Source organism: Miniopterus schreibersii, assembly GCF_964146895.1.
Source record: "Miniopterus schreibersii genome assembly, chromosome: 13".
NCBI classification, from domain to species: Eukaryota; Metazoa; Chordata; class Mammalia; order Chiroptera; family Miniopteridae; genus Miniopterus; species Miniopterus schreibersii.
This window is the reverse complement of record NC_138113.1, coordinates 54995492-55010707: the sequence shown is the minus strand read 5'-3', so window position 1 is coordinate 55010707 and position 15216 is coordinate 54995492. Positions and strand designations below refer to the sequence as shown.

The following is a 15216-nucleotide window of genomic DNA, read 5'->3' as shown; positions in this document are numbered from 1 at the left end:
AAACCCATGCATGTCAAAGATGGTCATTACTTACTTTTATCTTGAGACAAAAATAAAGGAATTTTGCTGGGGAAAAAACATTCTGATTGAAAGTTGACTCTTATTAGAGTTTTGAATCTGAATTACTATTTTCTAAAAAGAACCTATTTTATTACTTTGGGAGCTTGGCAGGAGCAAGGATGTTTTCTTGATCTTGGGCTCCTCACTCCCTGTAAATATTAACTCGAAGGGTGGTTGTAAGGATTATTATAGTGGTTAAAATAATACGTCTCTGGTGTTTGCATCCAGACCTAAGAACCAGCGGTGTGACCTTGGGCAAACTCTCTGAGCTCCAGCTTCCTCATGAAAAATGGAAATTTAATGTGATGATGCCATTTAAATCTTAGCATCTTGCCTGGTATATGCTAAGTATCCAAAATATGACGTGCCCAGTGGTAGTTACTATTAACGCAAGTCATAGCACCTGTGGATACGAAGAAAAACAGGGCAGACCACTCCGGCTTCCTATAGATGATTATCTATTTGGTTCTGAAGTTAATCTCACACCCTGTGAAACGGGGACAGATTAAGGACATAGAACATGCAGAAAGGGACAGAACGGCGTGGTGTGGTGTAAAAGTCACAGGCCTTTGCACCCAAATGACCCGCAATTAACTTCTAGTTATATTTCTTGTTCCTAGTTGCTTAAGCCAGTCCTTCTCCCTGGGCGCCGGTGTCCTCATCGGTAAACCGGGGATAACGATGCCTGTGGCTGGGGGTGTCGCGGCGGCCAGAGACGGTCGGCGAGGGCCTCGGAAGCTATTGTGGGATTAGGGCGGGGTCCGCCCCCGCGACCTGTCGCCCCCCGTCGCCCGGAACCCTACCCAGGCGGGGGCCGCGGGGGTGAGCGGGTCGCGCGCCGAGGCGGGGCCGAGGGCTTCCGGGGCCTTTCCTTGGCCGTCTGAGCTGCCTCTGCAGACGACAGGGAGGATTAAAGCCAGATGTGGCGGTGGGGCGGCGGGGAGACCCCAAGCGCTCGGAGTCTGCGACCGGAGAACAGGACGCCGCTCCACACCCCGCGGTGACATTCAATGAAGGGGGGGGGGGCGTGCAGATCTCACGAGAGTTATATAGGCTGCGAGACCGCGCCCCTAAATGACAGCCGGGTGGGCCACTGATGCGAGCGGCTCCGCCGCGTGGGGGCGCTCAGTGGACGGCGCGCAGCCCCGGCGGCCAATGGCTGGCGGGGTCGTGGGCGGGGCGGCCCGCGCTCCAGCGGCGGAGGCGGGGTCTCAGCGGGAGGCGGGGCGCCCGGCGGCAGCGGCGGCAGCGGTAGCAGCGTCGGGCCACAGCAGCCTGAGCAGCGGCCGCGGTAGGACCGGCAAGGGTGAGGGGCTCGCCGTGGCCTCGGGGCACGGGCGGCCTGGGGGTGGCGGCGCGGGGCGGCTGCGCGGAGAGGCGCGGGGCCGAGGGGCGGTGCCGGCTGCTGAGCTCTGAGGCGCGGGGTTGCGTGAAATCCACCTGCTGGTAACGGGGCCGCCCGTGCCGCGGCCGGGCCGAGAGCTCTCGCGCCGCGGGCTGCTGCGGGGCCGCTCGGGGCGCGGGCTGGGCCGTGGGGCGCGGGCCGGGCACCCTGGCCGTTTTGGCCGCCCGCCGCTGCCGCCGCCGTCGCCGCCGCGGCCCCTCGGTGCCGCGCGCTCTCCGGTGACCGGCGGGGGTCCCGGTGCGTTCCCGGCACTGCCCGGCGCGGCGGGATGGTTGACTTTGGGGCAAAGTGGAGGAAAGAGTGGTTTTGGGGGTGCGGAGAGGGAGTGAGAGTTGTCCTCGACCGGAACGGGGCTGCCCGAGGGCCCGCGGCCGGCGTTTCCACGGGGCGGCGGGGCAGGTGGGGTGGGGTGGGGGCGAGGCGGTCCCGGGCCCAGAGGCAGGGGCTGCTGTCGCCGTGGGGAGGAGGCGTGCGGCCGTGAGCGAATTTCCCACAAAGTGACGCCCTGGCGATGGTCCGGTGTCCTAGAGCAGCCCAGCCTCCTCCCCTCCCCCCCCACCCCCGCCTCAGCCCCCACTTGAGGATGTAGCTGCACATGGGACCCTTAGGCTGGGTCCCGGTGATTCCACCGGGTGTCCCAGGTGGTATCTGGAAGGCGTGTTTTAGGAGCAGTCCTACCACTTGCGCGCCCGCTTTTATTTCTCGAAGCGTGTGTTCTCTGGAGCCCGTTCATTGCTTGCAATCCGAATTGCGAAATATGAGGAGGCACGATGTATGTGTTTAATGCTTCCCATGTATTTTGCTGTTTGTGCTTTTGCTGTTCGACGAATTCTGGTACAATGACAACGTTATTCGTTTGAATTTAGAGCCTAAATTTAGAGTCAAGTAATACGCGTTTTGTGGTTTATGCTTCCTTTTATGAATATTTTAAAAAATAGTTTTGCTAACGAGGTATTGTGGCATTGGTTTCTGTAGCTCACACGTGTAAATCCGAAAACGCACTGGATGATGAAAGTAAGCTGTATTAAATAAAAATATTAATCCTTTTACAAATGTAAAATAAGTGAATTTTAACTTAATTGCTGTGTATAAAGTTACAGAGTTTACATCTTGGATTTCATGATTGTGCCTTTCTTCAGGCACAGTCGTGTTCAGCAGAAGTGTTCTCAGCCATGGAACATACTGAATTTTTCAGAGAACACTTTAAAATAATTTATTGTCTAATAATGAAATACAGGACAGCAGCCCTTAAAGATCTGCTAGTAAGACAGATTTTTTCAGTCTTTGAATCTAGAGTTGAAAGTTCCCTTCATTTTTGTCAGGATGGAGGAGATGACAAGTAGTTTTAGCCACTCCTTTTTTGTTGCTAAAGATTCAAATGTGTAAGGTGATAGCCTCAGAATAAAACTTTTGCAGTTGTGGGCACTTTAAAATATAGGTCACTTTGTTATTTGAGGCAGTCAGTCAATCCAGAGGGCTCTTGGTTGTCCAGCCTATGAACTGCCTCTCCTGGTTTAAGATCATTCGTTTTCCTCTTGTCTGGAGTCTTCATTTGTATTGTGCAGTTAAACGTCATGAGTTTGGACGCCCTAATTAAACATGTATGACTGCATTATTCCTGAGTAAAATGCTCTTGTAGTTCTGCAGAATTTCAGGTCTTGTTAGTAGAATTCATTATAAATATCTTCTTTAAACCAGAGCTTAATAACTTCCTGGATCCAATATTTAATATTCCTTATGTTTTTCAGTAGTATATTTGAAGTCTACTTCGCTGTTAGAATTCATTCACTTTTAATTGTCTCTACCCATTTATACAGAATTTTATTATATGGGCTTTATTTGCATTTAATAAAACTATTTTTAATTACCCTTTATTTTATGATTTTCTACTTCTCTACTTCCCCATAATTATTAATTGAATGTTTGCTCTAACCTATATATTTTTAGATCTTTTACTAGGACAAATCCTTCCTGAAGTTAGGTAGGGCTAAGTATATAGCAACCGAAAGTTATACACATTTTTATATTTCGCATACCAGGATTAAAATTACAAGTTACATAATTCACTGAATTATCACTTCTCTTTTTATAATAACTCATTATTGGGTGCTTATTGATATAAGACAAAAATATTAGGCACTTTATGTAATTCAGTTGAAATTATAGAATTTTGCTATGAAGATTTTAAATTCTGAACTGTAGACATGGGCATACTTGATATTAACTTGTCTTACTATATAGAAGGTGAATAACTTTGAGTTTAGAAACACTGATAACTTGTAAGCGAGAATATCTTTGGGGTTCCTTATTTTCAGATAGTAAGAGTAAGCAAGGAAGTGGTAGGTGAGTGGGTGGGGGGAGTTCTTTGCTTCTAGAATATTATACCACAGTTAGAGCTGCTGGCCAAGGAGGATTAACAGGCATACCTGAAGAGGGGTGTGTGAGTGTGTGTGTGTGTGTGTGTGTGTGTGTGTGTGTGTAGAGGAGGGAATTTTTTTACAATTTTAAGTTTAAACTTTGAGATTTCTTACGAATTTTGCAGTTTATTTTGTAATAGACTGATGTTTGTTATAGAATATAAAAAATTTTAAATTCACACTTAAACTGTTGGGTAAAATTAACACCTTTCCAACATTCTTCATGCAACCTGAGACTTGGGAGTATCCCTGGCACCTCCCTTTCTGCCTCCCTGCAGGTGGCTAAGTTTGAGAGGCAAAGGGTCTGGTAGGTAAGAAAGAGCTTAGATTTTAGAGTCATACAAATTAGGGTTCTCTTTGGGTTCATTTTCTTGTATGTAAAATAGGGTTTATTATGGCTGCCTCATAGGATTTTGTGAAGATTTAAAACATATGGACCCAGTACATAGGAAACATTCAATGAATTGTAGTGTCTATCGTTAATATTACTAATACTATGCCCTAGTGATCTTTCTTCACTAGAAGAGATTTCTAGTAATGTTCAGTTTTACAAAGTAGCTGAGATGGTAGTTTCAGAATTGCCTATAAATGGCCACTTTAATCAGGCATATTCTTCTACTGAGGGAATTGTCCTTTGGGCTTGGTAGGCCTTTTTGGAGGTACATTAACTCATCCCCCTAGAGTGTAATTTAGTATATTGAGAAGTGCATCTTGTGGTCCCTTGAGGCCACCAGGAATCAATGCACATCTCAGAGTGCTTGACATGCCCCCAGTGAATGAGACCTCCTATGCATAGAGTGGATTGAACTAGTGGCTGGCTGTAGGTTTTTGTTTGGTTTCATTTTTAATACAGTTTAACATTTATTGAAAACCTGTTATGTGCTAGGTAACTATTCTCAGGTACTTCTAAGGACTTCATTTCATTCAGTTTTTTTCCAACAGTTTTATTAGATAGGTCATCATCTGGTTTTCCAGAGTTAAAGCAATGGTAAATGATAGGCCCTCAGTCATACAGTATCCTGGTTGGATGGCTGCATCTTTTAAACACCTAAACATTACCAATTTACACCGTAGGAGTAGGTTAATCACTGGAAACACTACATTTATTCTCTGATGATGATAAATAGCAATAATAACTGTAACCTTTTTCTGATTTATGGTAACATGTGAAAGAGGAGCCAGGACAGGTTGTTTTCCCATTTTATGAATGAAAAGATAAGGCCTTGCCATGTAAGTAACGACGGAGCCAGGACCCAGAACCCAGGTTTTTTTGACCCTTGTATGTTGTAGTGTGTCAGTTTTCTTAGTTTTTAAAAACATTATTATTGTGCTGTAGGAAAATGAGGAGAGTGAAGATTATGTTACTCAGGAACCATTGTATGATCATGAGAGTTCTCAGCTTGGAATCTGGCTTATTATATGTGTAATGGGCCCCACAACTTCCCTCCTTAAATAAGTAATCATAACTTTCTTTTTACAAAGACAAAACCAAACCAGCAAGGAGAGAATATGTGTAGTTTGATGCTTTTTTCCCCTGAGGAAAAGAAGCCTATAATTCTAGTATATTAAATGAGTGGTTTAGATGTGGAAGTAATCTTCACAGGTACAAGGTCAGCCCCTCCAAAAGTCCGTTTGTAATGGTGACTAAGTGAAGAAACCAATCTTTTGCATTACTGAACAAGTTTTTCTTCTGTTTTCCTCTCATAGGAAGAAAGCCTGAGACCTCAACCTATGAAGACGGTGAAGACAATTCTGAATAGCAGTAGTGACTGGTGTTGCTGTCAGGCTTGTTCTGCAGAGCATCTGAAATGAACCTCTCTTGTTGATTGATTGTTTTCATTGGCCCAGAGCCAGGAGTACTGGATTCAGTTGACTTCGTAAATGTATGAACCAGTGTGATGGTGAAATGAGATGAGGCTCCGAAATGGAACTGTAGCCACCGTTTTAGCATTTATCACTTCGTTCCTTACTTTATCTTGGTATACTACCTGGCAAAATGGGAAAGGTAAGGAAACTATCTCTAAAAATGTGCATCAGATATACTAGGCTTTATGCTTTGTTAATGGCGCATAAATGCTTAGATTAAATACTCCAACAGTCTGCATCTTGCATGCTATCTGCTGGTGGCCTGGCAGTTTCTTTCTGACATAAAAATGAAACAGCATTCTTGAACAGAGGAGACAAAGAATTTCTAATTTGAATGGGGTGTGTTTTGTTTTTGGTTTCTTATAATTGCACTTGGAGAAACAGATATTGATCAGTGGTTTATGTTATACATGACAGCCAAGTTGTATAATAAAGACTTTTGTTTTGGAACTTTATTTTTATTATTAAACATCATAAATGTTTAATAAGCATCCTTGTACTGAATGTTGTATAAAACACCTAAAATAACATAATCAGCAACTTCATGAAATTTACATGCTGATTATACTAATGATTTGGTGCTGTGTAGTTAGTGATTTAAACTGCATGTGTTGACAGATTGCTCCTTAGACAAAAGTATTTATGAAGTAGATGAGAAATTCTAATTAGAGAACTTAAAAAAATTTTAAAAATTGTGTTAGACTGTTGAACTGTGTTTTAAAGGAAGGTTATCTGTTCAGTGATTGGAACTATAGTCAGGGATAATGCATTTTTTTGGCTTTTTTTTTAAAAGAGAAACTATTTGGAGTTTTTACCTGTTTTTCACCCATACTTTTTACCTGTCTCCTTTCCTTATAATAATCTAAGGAGGTTGCTGGCAAGAAGGATGGGGTGTTGGGTTGAATGCATATTTGGTCTGTTAGAGTCTCGTTAGAGGAGTCATATCCTGGTTATTTGCCGATGCTATTGCTGGCAGCATTTTATTGACTTGTACAGAGATAACTGAAAAGATGGATTCATGACTTAATTTTTTTCTACTGTGTGTATAAATATGCATATTTAGATATTGATATATCTCTGAGTATATGTATATGTGTAAAATAAGCTAGTATAATTGAAAAACATATGCTCTGTGCTTGAGCAAGTATGGTATTCTTTTTCTCTTTTTTTCCCCTGTGAGTTGGGTTCTAATTTTAGGGAGAGCTCTTTAGGAGAAAATGAATGAGAAGCTTGAATACCTTTCTTCTTTGTGAACAAATTTGTGCATTTTAGCTTTTATTTTTTAATTGTACCAAAGGAAGAAGATTTATGTAGGGAGAACTTTGAATAGTTAACTTAATCAAGCTGTTGATTGTCCCTGATATGAACAAAAATGACGACTGGCCTTAAAAGTCTGTTATGAAATAAGGGAATTAACCATAAGAAGGGTATATGGATTTTTTTTTTTTTAATCAGGAAACTTACCTATTCAGAGAATTATAGTAATAGAGAAACTTGACCTTTCTTCTCACTTTGTCTTAGTTAAGGGATTAAAAGTTTTGGAATCTCTGTTCCATTGATTTTGTTTCTTATATTATAGGCTTTTTTTGTATTAAGTTGTCTTTAGACTCAAAATTAATTTTAAAAATATAAGATTTTTTCACCATATGGTTTAAATACACACACAAAAAGTCTCTTCTCTTTGATGATCACTCCTTGAACAGTTCTGTAATTCTTCCATGCATACTCTTCTGCTCTGTATTGTTGCTTAGTGTTTTGTCCAGATTCATTCAGGTATCAACAGAGACCTGTTATAGTTATATAAAATCCCTTGTGTTTTAATGCTATCGTTTATGTAATCACCTTAACTGCCGAGCATTTGTATTCTTTCTAGATTGTTCTGACAGACAACTTGGATTTCCCAGAGCAGGCCTGGAAATATACCCATTAACCATGTGCTCTGATTTTTATATTGAAAGCATAGTTTCCTTACTCGTTAATGTTGCTGGACTAATAGTTTTTATTTTTCATTCATTCATTGGTCTCTTTTATGTACCTGTCCTATGCCTAGCACTGTATTATGTGTTATGAATACGAGAAGGAATAAGAAACTTCACACCTTAGAGAAGCTAGGGGACTGGTAGAGGAAGATGCCTGTAAACAAATATGTTATCATTAGATTGATTGAGATAGAAGCAATAACAGTGCTGGGCTTGTACTGTTACATGCATATTACATGTTGTATATTCTCTCATTTAACCCTCATAACAACCCTGGGAAGTATTATTACCTCCTTTCTGTAGGTGAGAAAACCAACACAGAGTGGTTGAGAAGCTTGCCACAGTCATACATTAAATGGTAGAGTGAAGCTTGAACTCAGGCCTGCTGATTCCAGAAGTTATGCTCTTAGCTACCGTTCTGTTGACCAAAAGAGCAGAGATAGAGGCTATCTCCTAATTTTTGATACACGTCACAGAGGAAGAGTAAATGTGAAGGCGATTCCAGGTAGGGGAGGGACAGTGGGCATGTCACGTAGAGGGAGCTGCATGTGCAGCCACGCAGTTCTGAAAGGGTGCAGAGTATTTTGTGCTTTGGAATTGTGAGATGCTTATTGTGATTGGCACATAGGATTCCTAGACTGTCTCAAGGTTTAGCTGGTAATCACAGTGCAGTTGCTAGGAGTATATCTAGTTTGTCATGGGTCTTCATTTACCGTTTGGAAGAGTGCATGAGTTGGTCCATTGGATTGGTATAAATTTGGGAGGATGTTAGGAACCCAGCCAGGGAAGCTGGAGTTTTGACCAGGGTACGAGTTCCAGGGTATACAGGATTTCCATATAAAAATGAGCAGAATTCCAAGTATTTGGCATGGACAGGTTGAGAAAGTTAAAAACATGTGAAAGTGGGACAGGAGTAATTACATGTCTGTCTTGCTGGTGTGGTAGGGCCCCTAATGTACCCCCTCCTCTGGTCAGGCACAATCCACAAACTGGGCAAGACAGCAAACAGTTTAGATCCCTGTCCATGGGGACTATAACATTCATGTATATGTTTCTGTGCGGACATACGCTTTCATTTTTCTTGGGTATTTTTACCTAGGAATGAATTGCTTGGTCATATCATTAACTGCGTTTAATCATTTGAGGAGCTGCTGGATCATTATGCATTTCTTCCAGCAGGGCATGAGAGTTTCGACTAATTCTTTACATTCTTGACAATACTTGTTATCTGGCTTTTTGATTCTACTATCCCAGTGGTTGTGAAGTAGGATTTCATTGTGGTTTTGATTTACCTGATGACTAATGATGTCTAGCATCTTTTTATGTACTTATTAGCCATTTGTATAACTTCCTTGGAAGAATGTCTATTCAGATCCTGTGCCTGTTTTAAAAAATGGGTTGCCCTTTTATTAAGTTGTAAGAGTTCTTTATATATTCTAGATACAAGTTCCTTATCAGATACATGATTTGCAAATATTTTGTCCCCTTCAGTGGGTTTTCTTTTCACATTCTTGATGGTATACTATGATGCACAAGATATTTTAGTTTTGCTGATGTCCAGTCTATTTTTTTGTTGTTGTTGCTTGTGCTTTTGGTGTCATATCTAAGAATCCATTGCCAAGTCCCAAGATCATGAAGATTCTCCTATGTTTTTTCTAAGGTTTTTATAGTTTTTGCTCTTATGTTTAAGTCTTTGATCCATTTTAAGTTAATTTTTGTATGTGGTGGGAAGTCAAAGTCTAGCTTCATTCTTTTGCACGTGGCTCTCCAGTTGTCCTAGTACCATTTGTTGAAAAGACTATTTTCCCCCTTGAATGGTCTTAGCATCTTGTTGAAAATCAGTTGATCATAGATTATGGATTTATTTTTTGACTCTTGATTCTGTTTCATTGATCTTCCTTGTGCTAATATCATACTTTTATTTTTTATTGAGGGTAAAATTGGTATATAACGTTATATAAGTTTAGGTGTACCTCATTATAATTTTATATTTGTATACACTCTAAAGTGATTACCACAGTAAGTCTAGTTACTATCCACCACCATACAATTGATCCCCTCCACCAGTTTTGCCCACTCTTCAAGCCCCTTTCCCTCTGATAACAACCATCCTGTTCTTTGTATCTGTCTATGAGTTTTTTTGTTCTGTTTGTTTTGTTTTTTAGATTCCACATATAAGTGAAATCATATGGTATTTGTCTTTTTCTGTCTGACTTATTTCACTTAGCACAATACCCTCAAGGTTCACTCATGTTGTCACAAATGTCAAGATTTCTTTCTTTTTATAGTTGTGTAGTATTCCATTTATATGTACCATATCTTCTTTATTGATTCATCATCAATGGACACATAGGTAGTTTTCATATTGGCTGTTTGTAAATATTGCTGCAGTGAACATTGAGGTACATACAGTAGACACCCTTACTGTGGGAGATATGTTCCAAGACCTGCAATGGATGCTAGAGACTGCGGATAGTACTAAATCCTATATATATAATGTTTTTTCTATGCATACATACCTATGATAAAGTTTAATGTATAAATTAGGCATATTAGGAGATTAACAACACAATAATAAAATAGAACAATTATAACAGTATACTCTATCAAAAGTTATGTGAATGTGGTCTCTCAAAGTATCTTATTGTACTGTATTCACCCTTCTTTTTCTTGTGATAATGTAAGATGATAAAATGCCTACATAATGAGATGAAGTGAGGTGAATGACACAGGCATTGTGATGTAGTGTTAGGCTACTTTTGACCTTCTCACAATGTATCAGAAGGAGGATCATTTACTTACAGTAAATGGTTGGGTGTCACTTATTTTAGGGAGTTCCTTGCTGAAGTCTGTATAGACTCAGTGCTTTCTGGTGCAACGCTTTGCCATCAGTCAGAACATATTTTCTGTTCATGTCTTCCACCCACAAATTTAATGTCTTTTTCATCTTAACTAAGCTGTTATCACACATGGTGGCCATAACTTTTGCAGTTTGAGGTGCGACAGCAAAATTAGCATGAATTTCTTTTTCCTTCTCTACAATTTTACTGTAGCTCCTAGGAGCCTCCTCATATGATATCTTTTCTTTCCATATTAAATTGAGAACTGTAACCTTTTCACTTAAAGGAAGCACTTTAGGCTTCTGTTTGGCATATCTAAATTGCCAGCATTATTACTCTTGCACTTTGGTACCATTATGAAGTAAAATAAGATTCACTTGAACACAAGCACTGACATCTCAATAATCCATCAGATAACCAAGCCAGCTTCTAAGTGACTAATGGGCAGGTAGCATATACAGCATAGAGACGCTGGACGGGGTTTATGTCTTAGGAAGAACAGAGCAGGACGTTGTGAGGTTTCATCATGCTACTCAGAGCAGTGCACAATTTAAAACTTAAGAATTGTTTATTTATGGAATTTTCCATTTAATATTGTTGCACTGCAGTTGACTGCAGTTAACTGAAACTGCAGAAAATGAAACCACTAATAAGGGGGGAACTACTGCATATCTTTACGAATTAGTATTTTTATATTCATCTGATAAATACCCAGAAGTGAAATTGTTGGATCATGTGTTAATTCTATTTTTAATTTTTGGAGGAATCTCCATACTGTTTTCCATAGTAGCTGCACCAGTTTACATTCCCACCACAGTGTACTAGGATTCCCTTTTCTCCACATCTTCTCCAATACTTGTTATTTCTTTTCTTTTTATTAATAGCCATTCTCACAGGCATGAGGTAGTATCTTATTGTGGTTTTCATTTGTAAGCCCCTGACAATTAATGATGTTGAACATCTTTTCATGTGCCTGTTGGCCATCTGTGTGCCTTCTTTGGAAAAAAGTCTGTTCAGATCCTCTGTCCGTTTTTAAAATTAGGTTGTTCGTTTTTGTTGTTGAGTTGTATGAGTTCTTTACATATTTTTGTTATTAAAGAGACTATTCTTTCCTCATCTTCTCTTTGTTAACTTTATGTCTGGTTGTTCTGTCCATTATTGAAAATGGTGTATTGAAGTCTCTAGCTATTAATATAGAATTGTCTATTTCTGTCTTCGTTTCTATCAGTTTTTGTTTCATCTGTTTTGGTGTTCTGTTATTGGGTCCATAATTGTTTATAATTTTTAAATCTTCTCTCTTTATCTCTAGTAACATTTTTTTGTTTTAATGTCTACTTTGTCTGATATTAGTATAGCCACTCCAGCTTTCCTATGGTTTTTACTTGTATATCTTTTTCCTTTTTCCTTTTTTTTTTTTTTTTTTACTTAAACCTATTTGTGTCTTTGAATCTATAGTGCATCTCTGTAAATAACATGTAGTTAGATTATGTTTTAAAAAATCTAGTCTGGTAATGTCTACCTTTTGATTGGGCTATTTAATCTACCTATGTTTAATGTTACTGATATCTTTTGACTTGTATCTGCCATCTTACATGTTTTTCATATGTCACATGTCTTTTTAGTTCCTGTATTTCTCCTTTACTGTGTTTGCATTGCTTGAATATTTTCTTATGTACCTTTTTAATTTCATTAATGACTTTTCATTACTTTCTGAGTATATTTTAGTGGTTGTTTCAGGGTTTATCATACACATCTCAATTTATCAGAACCAGCTTCAGATTTATACTAGCTTGATTTCAGTAATATATAGAAATGTTATTCCTATAAAGCTATGTTCTTATATTCCCTTTCCCCGCCTTTTTTGCTGGTGGTATTGTTATACAGTAACATCCCTTAATGTTACAAACCTAACAATACATTGTTATAATTACTGTTTTACCATCTGTTATTATTTCTGTAGCACATTCCAGCTTTATTCTCACCTACCTCCTCCGTGTTGTCATTGGTAAAATGTACTACATTTCTATGCTATAGACTCAAAAATACATTATATACATATCATTTATATAATGTCTTTTTTAATCAGTTGAGGAAGGAGAAAAAGTATGCATTAATAGCATCTATTATAATCACATAATTACTAGTGCTCTTTGTGTGGATTTGGATCACTGTCTAGGATCACTTGCTTTTAGCCTGATGAACTTCCTTTAGTATTTCATGTAAGGTAGGCCTGCTAGCAACGAGCTCTATTAAATTTTGTTTATCTTGGAATATTTATATTTTACCTTTGTTTTTGAAAAGTAGCTGTGCTGGATATAGGTTCTTGGTTGACAGGATTTTTTGTCTGTTTGTTTTTAGCACTTGTATTATCCACTGCCTTCTGGCTACCATAGCTTCTGATGAGAAGTTAGTTATTGATTTTATTGGGGTTCCTCTGTAAGTGATGCATCATTTTTCTCTTGTTGCTTTCAAGATTTTCTTGTGTTTCACCTTTATTATTTTTACCATGATGTGTCCTTGTGGGTCTCGCGTCCTAGATGTGTAGGTTATTGTTCTTCAGTAACTTTGGGAAGTGTTCAGTCATTGTTTATCTTAGAATATCTTTTTCACCGTTCTCTCTTTTCTTCTGGTACTCCCATTATATTTATGATGGTATACTTAATGGTATCCCAAATTTCTCTGAGGCTCTGTTCATTTTTCCTCATTCTTTTTTTCCTTTCTTCAGTTTACATAATCTTTATCTGTATTCTGATCTTGCTGGATTCTTCAAGAATCTTTCTGATTCTTTCTTTTCCTAGTTAAAATCTGTTGAGTACCCCTACTAAATTTTTTATTGCTGTTACTGTACTTTTCAACTCCAGAATTTCCACTTGGTTCTTTTCTTTAAAAATTTCTATTTCTTTATTGATATTCTTCATTTGATGCAACATTGCCATACCTTCCTTTACTTCTCTAGTGAAGCTTTTCTTTAGTTCTGTGAGCGTGGTTATAATTGCTATTATGAAATCATTACTTGTTAAATCCTGTCCTTCCTCTCCCTCACCCCACCATGCAAGGTTGTTGCTCCTCAAGCAGGCACACTTCGGGGGATAATCCTGTGATGGCCTTGTCCCTGGTAGGGACATGTCTCTGATTCTTTCAGTGACCACTGGACTAATTGCTGGCTGATTGTTCATTTGTTTACAACAGTACACTGGAGCATAAATTCTACAAACGAATCTAATCTAATCCTGGTTCCTTTGAAGAAGTTGTTTCTGAGTTCAGTGTTTGTTATTTCTGACCCCAGAAAAGCTGTCACTTTCCCTGGTTTTCTCTTGTAGACTAGCCACCTGCAGTCTAGGCTATATTTTTATTGGCTCTCCAATTCACCTATTTCCTTTCTCTATAGCCTCCACTATTTTTCAGAGGGTTTTAGGTTTAAACTTCACCATGCTCTGTTGCAAATGAGGCTAGTTCCTTTGGGAAGAGATTAGGAGCTGTTTTATGGCCTGCTTTTCCCCAGAGAAAATTTCTGACCCAGGGCTCTTGGAGGTAAGGGTGGAGACAATGACAGCTTTTTCTCTTAGTGGTACCCCCTACTCTAGGAGCTGAGCCCTGGATGCAGGGAGGAAGTTGGTAGCCTTCTTGGCTCTGCCTGACCTGGTGGAGAACCACTGCCTCACTAGCTAGAGGAAGGGCTAGCCTTTGGTATCCTTACTTAGAGCACTGTACCCAAAGTAGAGCCTTCGGACCTGAAAGTACATGGAAAGACCAGATGCCATATCCTATTAGCTATAACAATATAGACACTAAATAAAGCATTTTGTTTAAAACTATGGCTCCTATTTGTGTACAAAAATAGTGAACAAAATCTTTTAGATTTTTTAAAGTTTTTCTTTGTGGACTAAGCAAAGCTCATTTAAACAGGATATAAGGAAAATTAATAGTAAGTTTAGGATTTGGAGTATACTGTTTGGTTCTGGCTCACTGAGGTTGTGTAATAGTTCCGTTGAGTGCCTTCTGTGTGTCAGGCACTATTAAGGATGGGTTTGGGTTACATTAGTGAATGTATCAGAGAAAAACCCTTCCTCTAGTAGGGTGGGGAGATAACTAAAAAACCATAAATAAGTCTATTACACAGTAAGCTGAAGAGTAATAAATGTATTTTTAAAACTATTTATTTTGAAATAATTTTAGATTTACAATAAATTTACAAAAGTAGTACACAAAATCCCCTTATGCCCCCTAATATGAACAACTTATATATCCACAGAGTACAATTTTCTAAAACAAAAAATTGACTTTTATACAACCATGTTAACTGATTTACAAACCTCATTTGAATTTTACCAGTTGTTCCACTAATGTCCTTCTTCTATTCCAGGATCCAATCCAGGATCTCACATTGCATTTAGTTGTCATGTTTCCTAGTCTCCCCCACTGTGGGGAATTCCCTCAGTTTTTTAATTTGTCTTTTATGGTCCTTGGCACTTTCGAAGATATATGGCCAGTTATTTTGTAGAATATCCCTTAATTTGAGTATGTCTGATGATTTCTCATGATCAGATTGAGGTAATACATTTTTGGCAAGAATACGAAGGAAATGAACTTGTGTCCTTCTTAGTGCATCATGTCAAGAGGTACATGATGCCGATGCGTCTCATCATGGG

At 39.3% G+C, this 15216-nt stretch overlaps 1 protein-coding gene across 2 annotated transcripts in view; it reads left to right on the top strand.

The window, feature by feature from the left end:
- Nucleotides 1-1256: 1256 nt before the first annotated feature.
- Nucleotides 1257-15216, top strand: part of MGAT4A (alpha-1,3-mannosyl-glycoprotein 4-beta-N-acetylglucosaminyltransferase A) — a 90750-nt gene continuing 76790 nt past the window's right edge. Inside the window, exons 1-2 of one of the 2 annotated variants that reach the window (XM_081155966.1) lie at nt 1257-1351; nt 5590-5887. In XM_081155966.1, coding sequence (XP_081012092.1) covers nt 5794-5887 — 94 coding nt within the window. In that variant the 5' untranslated portion in view covers nt 1257-1351; nt 5590-5793. Of the gene's footprint in view, nt 1367-5589; nt 5888-15216 lie in introns of both variants that reach the window. The other variant, XM_081155965.1, reaches the window with a different exon arrangement.